General features: G+C 46.3%; 1 protein-coding gene across 1 annotated transcript; it reads right to left on the reverse strand.

Moving 5' to 3' along the window:
* Window positions 1-630: 630 nt before the first annotated feature.
* On the reverse strand, window positions 631-15,172 carry LOC139640156 (OTU domain-containing protein 5-A-like; the record flags this gene model as incomplete). The annotated part of the gene is made up of 5 exons (XM_071514326.1): window positions 14,337-15,172; window positions 2,997-3,090; window positions 2,045-2,135; window positions 1,852-1,895; window positions 631-708 (listed from the first exon to the last, which is right to left on the reverse strand). Coding segments are annotated over exons 1-5 (892 nt in total), but the record flags the coding sequence as incomplete, so codon positions are not given.
* Between the last annotated feature and the right edge of the window lie 4,842 nt (window positions 15,173-20,014).

A 20,014-nucleotide genomic window follows, 5' to 3' on the forward strand; every position in this document is an offset into this window, starting at 1 on the left:
ATGACCTGCCGGCCTTCGCCTGACCGATCGGTCGGGGGGTGACAGAGGGGCGACAGAGGGGTGACAGAGGGGCGACAGAGGGGGTGACAGAGGGGCGACAGAGGGGGTGACAGAGGGGGTGATAGAGGGGTGATAGAGAGGTGACAGAGGGGGTGACAGAGGGGTGACAGAGGGGGTGACAGAGGGGCGACAGAGGGGGTGACAGAGAGGGGCGACAGAGGGGGTGATAGAGGGGTGATAGAGAGGTGACAGAGGGGGTGACAGAGGGGTGACAGAGGGGCGACAGAGGGGGTGACAGAGAGGGTGACAGAGGGGCGACAGAGGGGGTGACAGAGGGGGTGACAGAGGGGGTGATAGAGAGGTGACAGAGGGGGTGATAGAGAGGTGACAGAGGGGTGACAGAGGGGGTGACAGAGGGGCGACAGAGGGGGTGACAGAGGGGCGACAGAGGGGGTGACAGAGGGGGTGATAGAGAGGTGACAGAGGGGGTGACAGAGGGGTGACAGAGGGGTGACAGAGGGGGTGACAGAGGGGCGACAGAGGGGGTGACAGAGGGGCGACAGAGGGGGTGACAGAGGGGGTGATAGAGAGGTGACAGAGGGGCGACAGAGGGGGTGATAGAGAGGTGACAGAGGGGCGACAGAGGGGGTGATAGAGAGGTGACAGAGGGGCGACAGAGGGGCGACAGAGGGGTGACAGAGGGGTGACAGAGGGGGTGACAGAGGGGGTGATAGAGAGGTGACAGAGGGGCGACAGAGGGGTGACAGAGGGGGTGATAGAGGGGGTGACAGAGGGGCGACAGAGGGGTGACAGAGGGGGTGATAGAGGGGCGACAGAGGGGTGATAGAGGGGGTGACAGAGGGGGTGACAGAGGGGCGACAGAGGGGGTGACAGAGAGGTGACAGAGGGGTGACAGAGGGGGTGACAGAGGGGGGTGACAGAGAGGTGACAGAGGGGTGACAGAGGGGCGACAGAGGGGGTGACAGAGGGGGTGACAAAGAGGTGACAGAGGGGTGACAGAGGGGGTGACAGAGGGGGTGACAGAGGGGGGTGACAGAGAGGTGACAGAGGGGGTGACAGAGGGGTGACAGAGAGGTGACAGAGAGGTGACAGAGGGGGCGACAGAGGGGGTGACAGAGGGGGTGACAGAGGGGGGTGACAGAGAGGTGACAGAGGGGCGACAGAGGGGGGTGACAGAGGGGCGACAGAGGGGGTGATAGAGAGGTGACAGAGGGGCGACAGAGGGGGTGATAGAGAGGTGACAGAGGGGCGACAGAGGGGGTGATAGAGAGGTGACAGAGGGGCGACAGAGGGGTGACAGAGGGGTGACAGAGGGGGTGACAGAGGGGGTGATAGAGAGGTGACAGAGGGGCGACAGAGGGGTGACAGAGGGGGTGATAGAGGGGGTGACAGAGGGGCGACAGAGGGGTGACAGAGGGGTGATAGAGGGGCGACAGAGGGGTGATAGAGGGGGTGACAGAGGGGGTGACAGAGGGGCGACAGAGGGGGTGACAGAGAGGTGACAGAGGGGTGACAGAGGGGGTGACAGAGGGGGGTGACAGAGAGGTGACAGAGGGGTGACAGAGGGGCGACAGAGGGGGTGACAGAGGGGGTGACAAAGAGGTGACAGAGGGGTGACAGAGGGGGTGACAGAGGGGGTGACAGAGGGGGGTGACAGAGAGGTGACAGAGGGGGTGACAGAGGGGGTGACAGAGAGGTGACAGAGAGGTGACAGAGGGGGCGACAGAGGGGGTGACAGAGGGGGTGACAGAGGGGGGTGACAGAGAGGTGACAGAGGGGCGACAGAGGGGGGTGACAGAGGGGCGACAGAGGGGGTGATAGAGAGGTGACAGAGGGGCGACAGAGGGGGTGATAGAGAGGTGACAGAGGGGCGACAGAGGGGGTGATAGAGAGGTGACAGAGGGGCGACAGAGGGGTGACAGAGGGGTGACAGAGGGGGTGACAGAGGGGGTGATAGAGAGGTGACAGAGGGGCGACAGAGGGGTGACAGAGGGGTGACAGAGGGGCGACAGAGGGGTGACAGAGGGGTGACAGAGGGGGTGATAGAGGGGGTGACAGAGGGGTGACAGAGGGGGTGACAGAGGGGGTGACAGAGGGGCGACTGCTCACCGAAGCTTTAATAACACATTTATTACACAATCGAACCTCAATTTAAAACTTAAAACTATTTCCCGACACAAGAAACCAACACCTAGCTCTCACTTCTGGAGTCAGTGTGATTTCAAAGGGTGGAGATGACCTGAAAAGCTTTAAAATGTCAGATTCTTACAGTTGAAACTCAAGTGTTCAGCTGTTCACAGGCTTCACTCAGTGGAAATGTGCTGAGTGAGTTTCCCCTGCTGCTGAAACAGCTTCCAGTGAACAAAAAGACTTTCTGTGAAACTCGGTGTGGAAACTGAAGAGTGAAAACTGATTCTGTGACTGGAAACCGTCTCAGTTTCCCTCCGGGCTGAGGGTCCAGTGAACGGCACAGGATGTGATGTCACTTCCTGTGTGTTTACACCTTTCACCAACATGACAGACAGCAGAACAAAACCAGTAGCACCAGAACACAGTATCAGACTGTAGCCGCAGTACAGCAGGAGAACTAAAACTGCAGCAGCAGGTGTGTGTGTGCATGTGTACGTGTGTGTGTGTGTGCGTGTGTGCGTGTGTGTGTGTGCATGTGTACGTGTGTGTGTGTGTGCGTGTGTGTGTGTGTGTGTATGTGTGTGTGTGTACGTGTGTGTGTTTGTGTATGTGTGTGTTTAGAAGCTATTTGTCTACTAGTAAATACATGGTGTAATACTGACACCTGCTGGACACAGTGGGAATTACAGATTTACACTTTCAAACAAAATCAAGTCTGTCAAGTCTGTTTTGTTTCAGGGTGTGTGTGTGTGTGTGTGTGTGTGTGTGTGTGTGTGTGTGTGTGGTGTGTGTGTGTGTGTGTGTGTGTGTGTGTGTGTGTGTGTGTGTGTGTGTGTGTCACTCACCCACGGCTCTGAACAGACAGGCTCCGTCTTCCTTCATCTTCTTGATGACAAAGCCTTTCTTCTCCCCGAGAGCCTTCTCAAACCAGTGTTCCTGCTGCGCACACACACACACACACACACACACACACACACACACACACACACACACACACAGTTAGTTTAAACACATACACATCCTGCTGTTGTCAGGTAAAAGCTGTGTGTCTTCTTAGAAACCCTGAGGAACATGAGGAACACGAGGAACACTAGGAACATGAGGAACACTAGGAACACGAGGAACACGAGGAACACTAGGAACACTAGGAACACGAGGAACACTAGGAACACGAGGAACACGAGGAACACGAGGAACACGAGGAACACTAGGAACACGAGGAACACGAGGAACACTAGGAACACGAGGAACACGAGGAACACTAGGAACACGAGGAACACGAGGAACACGAGGAACACGAGGAACACGAAGAACACGAGGAACACGAGGAACACGAGGAACACGAAGAACACGAGGAACATGAGGAACATGAGGAACACGAGGAACACTAGGAACACGAGGAACACTAGGAACACGAGGAACACTAGGAACACGAGGAACACTAGGAACACGAGGAACACTAGGAACACTAGGAACACGAGGAACACGAAGAACACGAGGAACACGAGGAACACGAGGAACACTAGGAACACGAGGAACACTAGGAACACTAGGAACACGAGGAACACGAGGAACACTAGGAACACTAGGAACATGAAGAACACGAGGAACACGAGGAACACGAGGAACACGAGGAACACGAAGAACACGAGGAACACTAGGAACACGAGGAACACGAGGAACACGAGGAACACGAGGAACACTAGGAACACGAGGAACACGAGGAACACTAGGAACACGAGGAACACGAGGAACACTAGGAACACTAGGAACACGAGGAACACGAGGAACACGAGGAACACGAAGAACACGAGGAACACGAGGAACACGAGGAACACGAGGAACACTAGAAACATGAGGAACACGAGGAACACGAAGAACACGAGGAACATGAGGAACACGAGGAACACGAGGAACACTAGGAACACGAGGAACACTAGGAACACGAGGAACACGAGGAACACTAGGAACACTAGGAACACGAGGAACACGAGGAACACGAGGAACACGAAGAACACGAGGAACACGAGGAACACGAGGAACACGAGGAACACTAGGAACACGAGGAACACTAGGAACACTAGGAACACGAGGAACACTAGGAACACGAGGAACACTAGGAACACGAGGAACACTAGGAACACTAGGAACATGAGGAACACGAAGAACACGAGGAACACGAGGAACACTAGGAACACGAGGAACACTAGGAACACTAGGAACATGAGGAACACGAGGAACACGAGGAACACGAGGAACACGAAGAACACGAGGAACACGAGGAACACGAGGAACACGAGGAACACTAGGAACATGAGGAACACGAGGAACACGAGGAACACGAGGAACATGAAGAACACGAGGAACACGAGGAACACGAGGAACACGAGGAACACTAGGAACATGAGGAACACGAGGAACACGAGGAACACGAGGAACATGAAGAACACGAGGAACACGAGGAACACGAGGAACACGAGGAACACTAGGAACATGAGGAACATGAGGAACATGAAGAACATGAGGAACACGAGGAACACGAGGAACACGAGGAACACGAGGAACATGAGGAACACTAGGAACACGAGGAACATGAGGAACACAAGGAACATGAAGAACATGAGGAACATGAGGAACACGAGGAACACGAGGAACATGAGGAACACGAGGAACATGAAGAACATGAGGAACACTAGGAACATGAAGAACATGAGGAACATGAGGAACACGAGGAACATGAAGAACATGAGGAACACTAGGAACATGAAGAACATGAGGAACATGAGGAACACGAGGAACACGAGGAACACGAGGAACATGAAGAACATGAGGAACACTAGGAACATGAAGAACATGAGGAACATGAGGAACACGAGGAACACGAGGAACACGAGGAACACGAGGAACATGAGGAACGTCTCGACCGGCAGACGATTCTCGGTTTATCTGAGCGGTTTTGAATATTAAAATGTACAAAAAACAACGATAATTTTTTAATTGATAAAAGCTAAAGGGCTTGATGGCACAGAGAGAGAACACTGTGTTTACATCATGGAGTTAAAAAGAGTTTTCAAATTCTCTGATAAAATATTAAAAACTACAAAGTGAGGAGTGATTCTGCCTTTCTATTGGCTAAGAACAAACGCCTGTCACTGGCTCAGAGAATTCTTCAGGACGACACACAGGACCTCTGTCTCAGCCAATCAGAACCTTAGAACATGGAGGAGAACATGGAGGAGGAGAAACATGGAGGAGAAACATAGAGGAGGAGAAACATGGAGGAGGAAAAAACATGGAGGAGGAGAAACATGAAGGAGGAGAAACATGAAGGAAGAGAAACATGGAGGAGAAACATGAAGGAGAAACGGAGGAGAAACATGGAGGAGAAACATGAAGGAGAAACATGGAGATGAAGAAACATGGAGGAGAAACATGGAGGCGTAGAAACATGGAGGAGAAACAGAGGTGGAGAAACATGAAGGAAGACAAACATGGAGGAGAAACATGGAGCAGGAGAAACATGGAGGAAAAACATGGAGGTGGAGAAACATGAAGGAGAAACATGGAGGAGGAGAAACATGGAGGAGAAATATGGAGGAGGAGAAACATGGAGGAGAAACATGGAGGAGAAACATGGAGGAGGAGAAACATGGAAGAGGAAAATCATGGAGGAGAAACATGGAGGAGGAGAACATGGAGGAGGAGAAACATGGAGGAGAAGCATGGAGGAGAAACATGGAGGAGGAGAAACATGGAAGAGGAGAAACATGGAAGAGGAGAAACATGGAGGAGGAGAAACATGGAGGAGAAACATGGAGGAGGAGAAACATGGAGGAGGAGAAACATGGAAGAGGAGAAACATGGAAGAGGAGAAACATGGAGGAGGAGAAACATGGAGGAGAAACATGGAGGAGGAGAAACATGGAGGAGGAGAAACATGGAAGAGGAGAAACATGGAAGAGGAGAAACATGGAGGAGGAGAAACATGGAGGAGAAACATGGAGGAGGAGAAACATGGAGGAGGAGAAACATGGAAGAGGAGAAACATGGAAGAGGAGAAACATGGAGGAGGAGAAACATGGAGGAGAAACATGGAGGAGGAGAAACATGGAGGAGAAACATGGAGGAGGAGAAACATGGAGGAGGAGAAACATGGAAGAGGAGAAACATGGAAGAGGAGAAACATGGAGGAGGAGAAACATGGAGGAGAAACATGGAGGAGGAGAAACATGGAGGAGAAACATGGAGGAGGAGAAACATGGAGGAGGAGAAACATGGAAGAGGAGAAACATGGAAGAGGAGAAACATGGAGGAGGAGAAACATGGAGGAGAAACATGGAGGAGGAGAAACATGGAGGAGGAGAAACATGGAAGAGGAGAAACATGGAGGAGGAGAAACATGGAGGAGAAACATGGAGGAGGAGAAACATGGAGGAGGAGAAACATGGAAGAGGAGAAACATGGAAGAGGAGAAACATGGAGGAGGAGAAACATGGAGGAGAAACATGGAGGAGGAGAAACATGGAGGAGGAGAAACATGGAGGAGGAGAAACATGGAAGAGGAGAAACATGGAAGAGGAGAAACATGGAGGAGGAGAAACATGGAGGAGAAACATGGAGGAGGAGAAACATGGAGGAGAAACATGGAGGAGGAGAAACATGGAGGAGGAGAAACATGGAAGAGGAGAAACATGGAAGAGGAGAAACATGGAGGAGGAGAAACATGGAGGAGAAACATGGAGGAGGAGAAACATGGAGGAGCTGAACTCTGGACTGAGATGAATGAGGAGGAGCAACATGAAACCTGGACACACGACTGTCAGTCTGATCAAGTCCAGTCCAGTCTAGTCCAGTCCAGTCCAGTCCAGTCCAGTCCAGTCCAGTCCAGTCCAGTTCAGTTGAGTCCGAACTGGACTGGACTGAACTGGACCAAACCAAAACCACAGGGTTTAATACAACTGCAAAATTCAAAACAGCATTTGAATATATATGAATTCAATATATGAATATTTATGAATTATAATGCATAATACATAGATAATACAGACTGAAACTGACTGACTGCTGTTCCTGTAGTAATTGTAGTAATTATCACTTATTTGATATGAAAATCAACAACACACCTTCTCTCTAATCCCTGCTCCATCTCTCCCACACTGTCCTCACACACACACACACACACACACACACACACACACACACACACACACACACACACACACACACACACACACACACACACACACACACACACACACACACACACACACACACACACATACACACACACACAGTATTTTCCACTACACTCTGCCTCCATTCATCCAGTCTGGTGTGTGTGTGTGTGTGTGTGTATGTGTATGTGTATGTGTGTGTGTGTGTGTGTGTGTGTATGTGTATGTGTGTGTGTGTGTGTGTGTGTGTATGTGTATGTGTATGTGTGTGTGTGAGTGTGAGTGTTCTCCATTGATGCTCTACTGTAGTGTGTTGGTATGAATGAGACAGATATTTCTACGTATGTTACACACACACACACACACACACACACACACACACACACACACACACACACACACACACACACACACACACACACACACACACACACACTGGCATTTACATTCCAGTCATTTCTGTGATTCTCTTATTCAGAGACTCACTGAGGTGTGAATGAGACATTTCTACACACTTCTCCACCAGTACACACACACACACACACACACACACACACACACACACACACACACACACACACACACAGGTATTCTAGATCCCACTGGGCTGCTAACAGTGGCTAGAGGCCCAGGTGTGTGTGTGTGTGTGTGTGTGTGTGTGTGTGTGTGTGTGTTCACATCCCACCTGATGCTAATGTTCATTCAACCTTTATTTAACAACACACACACTGAGGGCAGCAGCCTTGTTTCCAACATTATAAACACTGCAGGGAAAACAAACTCACACACAAGAGAGAAAGGGAAGTGGAGAAATAAATGACTAGAGAATAAAAACTGAATCTGATGTCTGGAGGTAAACACGGACTACGTCTACATGGACTGCAATAACCCGACTATTGACCTGATTCTAAATAAAACAATATTTCATAGGGACGATATGCTCATGTCACGATACGATTCGGTACACGAGGTTCACGGTTCGATATTTATCCGATACACACAAATAAAACTTCAGTGACACCAAAGTCTGACTGTGCAGAATTAGGATTATTTCTGAGCCACAAGTCTTTCTAGCGATGCCATTGGCTCGCTAGAATGTAAACAACAATTTCAAAATGTCAATGCAAAGTGCAAAATAATATAATTTCAATGGAGAGCTTGTGAAACTGTGATGGGCAAGAGTCTCATTAGTGATTACTACAGCAGAATAACATGGAGCTGATATCACCATTCATTTTTCTGCCCGACTACACGTGTTGCCACATTTTTATATTGCGATATACTGAATTTCGATATGTATCATCTAGGGCTGTGCAAAAAAATCGATACAGCTGAGTATTGCAATATTTTTTTTCCATGATACTTTATCGATTTTCCAGCCCTTCGTATCGATACATTAAAAAAAATTATTCATGTTTTAAACTGATTTAAAAAGTCCTCAAATTTCCCTCAAATCCCTTTGAATTAAATAGTTTTGACTTGAGTTATCAATATAATGTGATGTACATATTAGACTACCCAGGTGATACACAGCAAATTGTATTTTCAGCTCTATTTTTACATTTTCAGTAAATTATGCAGAGTATTGCAATGTATCGTGATACATATCGTATCGTGAGGTCCTCGCCAATACCCAGCCTTAATATCTTCCCATCCCTAATATTTCGATTAAGGTGTTTACATGAGTTGCTTATAGAATATTCCATTCATATTCCGGTTTACATGCTACAGAGCAGTCAGATGAACGCCTGAAGACACGCCCACATGGCGCCCCGACGTCCTGCGTCCTGAAACCTTTCTGTCACGTTGCTGCTGTGGTTTACACCCTGATGAGCAGGAAGTGTTTCAACCTCTGAACCCGTCGTCTATCGGTCTGATCGATCAGACTCTGGGGGCGACGGACAATATTTGGGGGTTTCCGGTGCAGCCGGCGGACATCCGGGCCAAGACTTCCTCTTCCTGAGCCGGTCTGTTTACAGTCCGATTAGCGACTTGAGACGCGAGAACGGAGTCTGAGCTGAGAGACGACAAAGTTTTTAGGTCCAGACGACATTTCAGCTAATCTCTAAAAACAGATATCTGCATATGAGACGTCGTCTCTCAACTCAGACTCCATTCTCGCGTCTCAAGACTTGAGATGATTTTAAATTCTGTTTTCTGAATTTGTATGGAATGATTGAATTTATTGAAGTTGAAACTGATTCTAGAAATCAAACTCATGATGCTCTTACCGAGTTTTTATCCTATTAAAACCATATTGCATTGAAAAGTCCTAGATATTTAGTTTTCTTTAAGATATTAAATTGATACTGGACTCTTGATTGGTTCTGACTTGACTTGCTGTTCTACATTTAGACTTGAGTCAAGTCTCAAGCAATTCAAACTGGGGCTTGAGTCCAAGTCATGTGACTCAAGTCCCCACCTCTGGTTAAAGTTAATCAGCTGACTCCCTCTCTCTCTCTCTCTCTCTCTCTCTCTCTCTCTCTCTCTCTGTGTGTCCTGGTGGATCAGTGGACTGAGACACAGCACAGTACCGCTGACACGGCGGGTTTGAACCCGAGTCCAGACCGGACCGTCTGACTCTCTGATGTTTCCTACAGCGACACGAAGCTGCTGCTGTTGACCGGAGCGTTTTCTTTGTGACTCGTCTCGTCTTTTGTCCGGAGTGAGAATCTGTCGGCAGGTGGAGCGCCACAGCCGACTCAGCATGTTAACTTTGATGTAGAATGTTGGGCGGAAAGAAACGGCACTTCACAACATGTACAAAATGTTTTTAGGGGCGTCCCCCGCGCTCCTGGTGCCTCGGTGGTCTGGGACGCGTTCGAGTCCGGCCCAGAACCTTCATCACATGTCCTCCCCCCGTGTCTCCCAGTCTGTCCTGTCTCTCTCTACTGGGAGCTGTCTAGTAAAGGCCAAAATTATCTTTATATACACTGCTCGTCAAAAGTTTGGACACGCCACATTTTTCTTTATTTTTACTATTTTCCACATTTTAGAGTAACAGTAAAGACTCAAAACTATGAAATAACACAAACTGAATTATGCAGCGACCAAAAAAATGTTAAACAAATCAAAACTATCTTATATTTTAGATTCTTTGCCTTAATGGAAAGGCAAAGGCTTTGGAAAGAAATTCATACATAGGATCAACTTCACTATTTATATTTGACTAAAACTCATTTCAAGCATTTCAGCAGAAGACTGTAGATCAGAATGCTTTAAGAGAATGAAACAGAACATTCAGTCAGACTGTGGACTGTAGTGAATATACTGTATATATTTTACTGTAACAAACTTTCAGAACAAGACCAAGCTGGCTCACAGCTGCATCATATTTATGAGCATAAATATTTACATTCGCCATGTTGTCGTGCATCAGGTGAACTCCTGGTGCTTAGCAACGCTGCCTGACCTCGTTTGATTGACATATCTGGCAACCGATAAAACGTGATGCTAAATGAAAAGCTGCGTGCGTTCTGATTGGATCATTCAGCTCATTCATTCCGATCGTTTTGATTCAGATTCATTCACAATCCCACTCAGAAAAACTGCATTTAGCCAGGCCGTCTGTTCCTTCAGACATCACATCAGAGAGTCTCCATCCTATTATTCATTCATGCGTATCGTTAAGAAACGGCTTATTGAGAACCAACAATGTCAACACTGATGCTGTTTTTATCCACCTTTAACATGACTGTACTCATACTGCACCTGTATCATCTACTATTGGATTTTGTCCACTCATGTTGTTTAACTGTATTGTATATGATTTTTATCACAATGATGCTTCTAACTATTGCATGTTATATTATTCTAAGATGCCTAACAACATCAGGCAAAGGGACTGCCGATGAAAACTAGCCTTTGGCTAACTCGGGTACTTTTACATTTGTTTGAATGTTGATTAATGTCCATCGTCCCTTTTCAAAAAAATAAATTGAAATTGAAGATCCTTCAGCTTCAGATCCAGCAGCTCAGCAGGTGAATCCTCCTGCCGGTCTGCTGTCTCTCTCTCTCACGGTGCGTTCACGCTCCAGACCTCCAGACCGCCTGAGCTGCATTAAGCCGACGGGGCAGGAAAGAGTTTCCTGGGTGTTTCACGGTTCATGATGTCGTCAACTAATAACGTCAAACAGCTTTGCATTTGTCTCCTTTTTATTTCATTTGGCAAATAATCGTTCTTGTTAACTGAAAGAATTAATCAAGTAAATAATAATAAAGTAAGTATATAACTACCCTACTCTCCCTTCCCTCTGATTGGTTGGTGCTTCACCTCATCATCAGAGTGGGAAACAGTTGCAGCAGCTGAGCTTCAGTTTGCAGTTTAACTGTCTGGAGTCTGAAGCTTCAGGTGAAAATGAAAAGACTTGTGGTTGCTGTTTATTCTGAAATCTGAACGCAGCGTTACTGAAGCTCTCCTCATGCCGGCACTAACCGGCCAGCGAGGGGAAGAGCAACGTGACGCTCTTCCTCACTTGGACGCCATGTTGGGAACCTCAGCCATGTCAGTTTCATGCTAACATCGTCATCCTCAATTACAGTAGAACCTGCTGTAGATACAAACAACTACTAACACTGACTGTGTTTACATGGACTTGAGTTTCCCGGGTATGATCGGATTTTTGAAGTATCCCGTTTTTGTGTTTGCGCATGTAAACATCATATCCCGATTACAGAAACCTGGATAAGCCCTTATCCCGGTTTGGAGAAACCCGATTATGCCAGCCGGAGTACTCCGAAAGAAACCGGGATCCTGTCGCAGGTAAACATCTGATCCAGGTTTCTGACCGCCGCAGACTCCCTGCACAGGCTTCAGCCGAGAGACAGAACAGAAAAACACAAACAACAACAACAACAACAACGAGAACGTCTCACTTCTGGAGCGATGAGGAAACAGAGTTTTGTCTTTCGGTGATGAAAGAATGAAATATACTTGGCAGTTTAGATGGAGAAAGCATGGAAATGCTGAGCTGTTCAAGTCTGTAGATCCAGACTACAGGAGGCCGGTTTCCAACACGGACAGTGGAGCGAGTCAGGTCAGGAGGAAAATACTAAAGAAACATTACTACAGCCAAACATCAAAACAAAACAGTCAAATTAATTTAAGGTTAACAGTTACAGAGGAATATCAGATTAACAATTTCATAATTGCCAGTTTGTGTTGTAAACATCACAGGCGCCTGCAGCATGCGGTAATCAATAACCGGGATGCTAGTATTTATCATACGGGGATATGAATAACCAGATTTCTCTGTGTTCCATGTAAACGCCATATCCCGAATATGATCAAAACCGGGATAAGCCTCATAACCGGGATACTCAAGTCCATGTAAACACAGTCACTGTTAAAGCCACCTGACCTTCTGTGACCTAAACGCATCATTTTCAACACCGACTGCGTTTACACAGACAGCAATAATCTGATGAACCTGATTAATACAACTGTCTGAATGTAAACAGCATGTTCTGATCCCCTGAACCTGAATAAGGTCATAATCAGTAAGCAGAGTCACATTAAGACATGTGCAGTATTCTGGTTTCAGTCTCATTACTGAAGCGGCTCAGACTGTAAACACCTGGACCAGGACTCTCTCTGGACCGCCTGACGCTCCTCTGCCTTCCAGAGGCTGAACTGGTTTCAGAGGAGAAAGAAAGAGACTGACAACAGGAAAGAGGAGAGGCTGAAACTGAGCATGCTCAGGATTTAGAGGGAAACGGAGATCGTGAAGTTTTCAGTAAAGTCTGAAACTGTCCGAGTCTCCGGTGATCCTCCTCTGTCCTGCTGACCGGACTTTGCTCCGCAGCTGGAGACAGGAACATGAAGGGAACAGTTCTATAAGCAACACATGGAGACACATTCATCTGGATACTGTCTCATTCAGAATAAGGACAACAGTCGGAGTATTGCTGTCCATGGAAACGCAGCTGCTGCTGTGTGTTTGGATTCAACACATTTGTGTTTCTTTTCAACACAACACACACAGGTAGTGTCGGTGTGTGCAGCTGTTAATCCTGTTGAGTTGAGAAGTCACACAGATGAATCTGCTGTCCCAAACCAGACCCTGATGATGTGTTGAAACGACACAGCCTTAAGACTTTAATTAGCTTTTTAATTTGCCAGCTCTTAATAACATCATACTGCCATGCTAGTCTTTCTTTGTGTTTACTTTAACAGGAGTTCTCATAGTTATATCTCATACATCATATATTTTGTTAGTAAAGCGAATGCCAACCTTCCCACCCACCACCCAAAAAAATCTCCCCTTGACCTTTTCATAGCTGCATCTGTTCAAATCTCATCCATAATGTTGTTGTGGTTCCCACTATTCAGCCTGCTGCTGGTCTTTATCCAGTAGCTCTCTCAGTGTTTCATGGGTTCAGATCCCACTGCTCCTGTTAATGCTGTTATCATGTTCTCTCATGGTTCCTGCCTGCTCTCTATCACCACAGGTTCCTGGGTTCAAGACCCGCTCTGCCTGTCAGTCCCAACACTGCTGCACTTGTTCAAATCCCACTAGGATCATTTTAATGCATCTAAATGTAACTGGCTAATGTCTGGTCTCTGTAACCGAAGTTACACGTTTCAAATCCAGTTAGGTTCATGTTAATGAATCAAATCTTAAATGGCTGATGTCTAGTTTGTACCAGTACCGTTAATATGGGTTCGAATCCCGCCGTGCTCATTTAAATGTACTTGGCTAATCTCTAGTTCATATAAACACACGAGTTCGAATCCCGCTAGGCTTCTGCTAATACATCTAAACCGAACTGTTTGATGTCTAGTTATAACCACAGTTACATGGGTTCAAATCCAGCTAGCTTCATGCTAATGAATCAAAACTTACTTGGCTAATGTCTAGTTCGTATAAACACAGTTACAATAGTTCGAATCCTAATTTTATCGCTGATGCTAACACATCACAACCTGTTTGATGTCTTGTCAACATAAACACAGCTGCACGGGTTCCAGCCCCGGTTCCTGCTAATGTTGTTATGGTTAGTAGCGGTTACCTGCTCCACAGTGGCCGGGTCCATGGACTGCAGCCGGGCGGCGTTCTCGTACTCATCCTCGCTGTTGTTTCCCCCGGCTCCTTCCTCCGTGTCTTGGCTGGACCCGACGCCTCCCGGCCCGGTCACCCCCGGCTGGCCTCCCCCGGCCAGAGCCACCACCCCGCCGGAGCAGGTGCCCGCCTGTCGCCGCCGCTTGCTCAGCCCGGGCCCGGAGCAGCAGCTGCCGATACCTCCGCCGCAGCCGACACCGGCTGACACGACGAGCTCCCCCCGGGACCCGGCCACCATCCCCCCACTGCTGTCTCTGCCGTCGCCCGGTCCTACGGGGGAAACCGAGCCGACGGGCGGGGGAGAGGCCTGCTGCGGCCGAGAGCTAGCCTCGATGTTCCGCCTGTCATCCCTGGCGGAGGGCGGAGCGGGCTGGTAGGACCACGGCGGAGGTGAAGCCCTCGGCCGGGCTCCGGTGCGCCCTCCGTGCGGGTGGGGGTGCTGGTGCGGGTCGGAGCCGCTCCGACGGTCGCTGTCGTCGGCGTGATCCGAGACCCCGACACCCGAGCTGGGCTTCTTCTTCGGAAGAATCGTCATGGTTGTGTGTGTGAGAGTGTGTGTTAGGGAAGGAGGGAGGGGGGTCAAAGGGGTGACGATTCCTCCCTTTCGAGATTAAATGCTTCGGTTTCTTCGCCTTTCGGCCCGGCCGTTTCGGAGAAATAACCGAGCTAAGACTCTTAGCTAACGGGAAACAACGACGAAATCAACAATTCGGTGTTCTTTTCGCGGTTTTAGGAGAACAAAAACAAACCGTCTCCCTCTTCCCGTTCTCTAGCCCGTCCAGTCCACAAAACATCAACACAATCTGACGGAGGGCAGCGACGTCACTTCCTGGTTGCGGCGGCATTTTTTACGTCAGGCCGTTTATCGTTTAATATTTTTATTATTTTATTATTTATTCCTATTACATATTATTATGTAGTAACAGGCTAGTAGTAGTAGTAGTAACAGTAGTAGCAGAAGTAGGCTAGTTTTTTTATGAATATATTTTTTTTAATTATTCTACAGGACAAATATAGAACATTTCCAGCCATATACATAACATAACGTCACCAAAATAAGTGAAATTATATTAGAAATTCATAAAAATCAGACAAAACTCAATACACTTTTAAAAATGCGCATCGGAAGTGGCATCAGGTCTTGCAATAAAAACATTTATCATACATTTTTCACTTTTTTTTCCACATTATATCCACAGCACCTGAATGCATCACTTTTCTTATTGCCACTCGCCCATAGCAACGCAGTGAAATGTTATTTTTCTAATGTGGAATTATACAAACAATATGGCAGCATGCGAAAGTCGGATTATTCAGTTTAGAACAAGGAAGGATGTGACAAATGAAACAGTATTTATAGTAAAACTACCGCCTTTTTCATCCCTTTAAAACTTTATTGATAACAAAACACTTCAACAAGATCAGAATATAAAAAGAATAAAGTGCCAGGTTAAATCATTCACACATTTCATATAAATCAAATACTCTAGTCCTGCCTAGCAACCGAATGAAAGGGCTGGGAGAGAGAGGCTACGTCACTTCCTGGTTGCTGCAGCAATTTTTTTCTTTTTTCTTTTTTTTTTTCTTTTTTTACGTCAGGCCGTGTTTCGTTCTGCCTAGCAACCGGAGGAGAGAGCCGGGCAGAGGAGCTCAAACCAAACTGATGGAGAACAAAGGATCCGCTCAGCTCAGATCAAACTTTCTGTCACCAAGAAAACTGTTTTATTTATTATTTTATTAAAACAAGAACATCTGAGTCAAAGTTATCTACAATTTTAACATATGTTGTACATAATAAAAAAAAAATAAAACAACAAAAAGTGACAACAATAAAAGTAGGCTACATATCAATGATATGTTTATGTTTTTATTAATGTAAACTTATATAACACTGGGAAAGGACGATTTTCATGTCCAGACAAATTGAAATCTGCATAAAGTCAAACGTGTCGATGGAAGTTTGTGTCGGACTTCTGCAGTGAAGCGAATAAAAGAATGGAGCCTGATAACCCTAAATGCTCCTTTATTATTATCATCATAGTAGTAGTAGTAGTAGTAGTAGTGGTAGTTGTAACAGTAACAGTAATAGTAGTAGTAGTATACATTTCATTTTTATACTTATTACATTAGATACTGTACATTGTTGTCTTGTTTCTTGCAGTCTGGAAAGTCTAGAAAATGAATCAGATGATTTTCAGCTCTTGAAAAGTTTGGAACTTGAATAAAAGTCCTGGAAGAGTCTGGAAAAATACAGTTGTTCAGTTCTGATACTCATAACTACACATTTCATACAGCTTCAGACTAGCTGTCATAGTAATGTACAGGGGTGGAAGTAACTAATTACATTCACACCAGTTACTGTAATTAAGTCGGTTTTTTTTGTAGACTTGTTTTTGAGTATTTTTTAAAAGTAAAAACATCCTTTACAAAGAATAAAACAAAAGACATAAATGACATAAAAAAACTTTAAGAGAAGAACAAACTCTTAAAAGCCATCTTAAAATAACATAATCACACACACACACACACACACACACACACACACACACACATACACACAAAACATAACCAAATAAGAACAGACCCATATAGCCCAGTCATAGGAAGGCCAGTCTATAAAAATGTTTTTTTAGGAGCCGAATCAACAGACTCAGCAGATCTGATTGGTCGGGGGAGACGATTCCAGAGAGTTAAAGTCAGTCATGTGACTTTCTCCTTCAGTCCATCTCTCCTGCAGTTTTGTCCTTCAGTCCATTTTAAATCCATCCATCACAGAACAGATTGTGTGTCTCTCCATCAGCAACAGAAACTGGATCAACTGTAAACTGACAAACTGTGGATCCATTCACAGTGAGAAGAGGAATCTGACTTTACTTTGTTTCTGCACTTTATTTTCTCATTTCTAATGTTTCCAGTGAAAAGAATCCAGTTTGAACTCTGTCCTCTCGTCCTTGATGTTTATCACCTAACTGCAATCAGAATACATGATTATTTTTAGCTAACCTAACAAAATACAGTCAAACAGCCTGCACCTGAGTATTATAATTACTTACCTATTTTTATCTTTCCATCTCTTTTAATGTCACTTTACTCAACAAATTCTATCTCGCTTTTGCTTGTATTTTTTATTTTGTCCATTTATTTTATGTAAAGCATTTTGAGTTGCATTCTGTGTATGAATGGCGCTAGAAAAAGTTATTATTATGACATTTTTATATGTAGAATATGTAACACTGTTACAAGATTCTGTTATTACCCAAGCCTCTGTATGTACAGAGTCTATATGGAGACTGTGTATCTGTGTATATGAACAGAGGAAACCAGACAGACGGATTGGGATCATTGGAGTTTATTGATCATCATCAGAGTCGATCAGCAGCTCAGAAACCACAGAGACACACAGCAGTGGATCCCAAACTGGGGTGCTGGGACCTCCGGGGGTCATTGAGGAGGTTTCGGGGTCCTTAGCAAAAGGAAGAGCAGCTAAATTTCACTGTTACTTCATTTCCTTTATCAGATGACTCAGAGGTGGGGACTCGAGTCACATGACTTGGACTCGAGTCATAGTTTTAATTGCTTGAGACTTGAGTTGATGCATGAAGAGAAGACTTGAGACTTTACTTGACTTGGGTTCTGGTGATTTGGGACTTGACTCTGACTTGTACTCTGATGACTTGAAAAGGTTTCTAAAGTCTTGACTTGAGATCTTGTGTTTGTGTAAATGACTTAGATTGAAAGTGATGAGATTTGTTCCAGCAGACGACTGAATTTAAATTCTGTTTTCTGAATTTCGTGGAGGCATGCGTGGAGGTTCGCACATTGCCACAACCTGGTTATAAGGAGACCTGTTTGTTATCTTGTTAGGCAAGGCAAGGCAAGTTTATTTATATAGCTAAATTCATACACATTGGCAATTCAAAGTGCTTTACATATATAAAAGTAAAATGAAGGCATAAAAAGTGAAAGTGCATTAAAATCACATTTAAAAAGACAGTGCAAAAAGATTTAAAAAAAGATAAAAAAAAAGATCAAGATAAAAGTGAAAATCACATTTAAAAGTAAAAAGAAAAAAGAAAGTATAAAAGACAAAAGAATAAATATTCCAGTGCAGATGAGTGTTGCCCTAAATTTCTTAAAAAGCCCTGGTGAACAGAAAAGTTTTAGTTGTAGCTTGGGTAGCCGGAGCATTAGCATTAGCTCTGTGGCTAGTACTAGGCTGCATGCCTTGGAAGTGCCGTCATTAGCATTAGCAGTCACTAGATCCGGTTCACTGAGTATTTTTATCCCTGTTTTCCAGTTGCAGTCCTGGCGGGGCAGTGTATTGGGGTTTCCTCTTGTTTTTGTTGTTGTTTCCTCCGCTGCCCCTACAGCGGACAACGTCCGACCACAGCTCACCAGGAGTAGACACTTTTGGTCTAGCACCCTTGCTGTGCCAGAAGGCCATTTCTGTGGTGAGTAGCGGTGGGGATGCCTCCGGGGCCAGTCCACATTGCGGCCAGGAGATGGTGTCGGTCGGGTCTGTGGCGAGTGGCGGAGAGGATGCCTCTGCGGCCGGGCCATTTGTGATTGGGTCAAGCGTGGGGAGAGTGTCGGCCAGGTCCGGAGTATGGGTCGCAGTCTCAGAGTCTGCAATTTTGCCAGATGTTTTGACAGCAGGAATGCGGGCTGAAGACTCAAACAGTGAGTCAATGAGCTGCTCATCCTGGTTAATTTGTCATTGGAGAAACGAGGACAGCCATCTGGCTTCAGCACCATTGCATTCGTGCTGGACCAGGCGCCGTGTGATTGCTCCCTCACTGAACCCTCACTGTTAACATCTTTTGTACCTCTTTCCATACTGCCGTTCGTCTGGCTTCTGGGATCCTGTAGGGCCATTGGCGTACAACCTTGCCCGGCTCGGTCACTATATCATGCTCGATGACATTGATGTGCCCCAGTATGTCAGAACACATCCCCAAACTGTGTCGTCAGTTCGGAGGTCCTGTATCTGGTGGATTGCGAGCTGTTCGCCAACAGGGACGGGGTCTGGAATGGGGAGTGTGCTCTTCATCGTATCACTTTTTCATTAGATTAACGTGGTAGATTTGTTGGCTTTAGCATCGGTCGAGTTGTCTCACTCTATAGCTGACTGGCCCTGTCTTTTCCATCACTTCATATGGATCCTGCCACTTAGTCAAGAATTTACACTCGTTATTTGGGATCAGTATCAAAACTTTTTCCCCAAGTTGAAACTTTCGTACCTGTGCTCCTCTGTCGTACACCCGGGCCTGGGCTTCCTGGGCCTTTTGCATGTGCTCCCAGACATCAGCCATATCCGTCATGTGCTGATGCATTTGGTCCATGTGTGGTAGCTGCTCCCACGCTTCTTTGGCCAGGTCCAGGACAGTTCAAAGCTCATAATGCTCATAATGCTCTATGGTACTTCCCTGATGGAGAACATCACATAAGGTAGCAACTGGTCCCAACTCTTTCCATCTTTCTCTATCATTTTCCATAGCATGCTTTTAAGGGTGCCGTTGAACCACTCCAGCAGTCCATCGGTCTGGGGGTGGTAGACCGATGTCTGAAGCTGCTTCACCTGGAGTTTCTGGCACATCTTTCATCACCTTAGACACAAAACAAGAACCT

Source organism: Centroberyx affinis, unplaced genomic scaffold (genome assembly GCF_046629955.1).
Source record: "Centroberyx affinis isolate AG114_WGS23_722 - 3 ecotype Tasmania unplaced genomic scaffold, CSIRO-AGI_Caff_v1 ptg008499l_1, whole genome shotgun sequence".
Lineage (NCBI taxonomy): Eukaryota > Metazoa > Chordata > Actinopteri > Beryciformes > Berycidae > Centroberyx > Centroberyx affinis.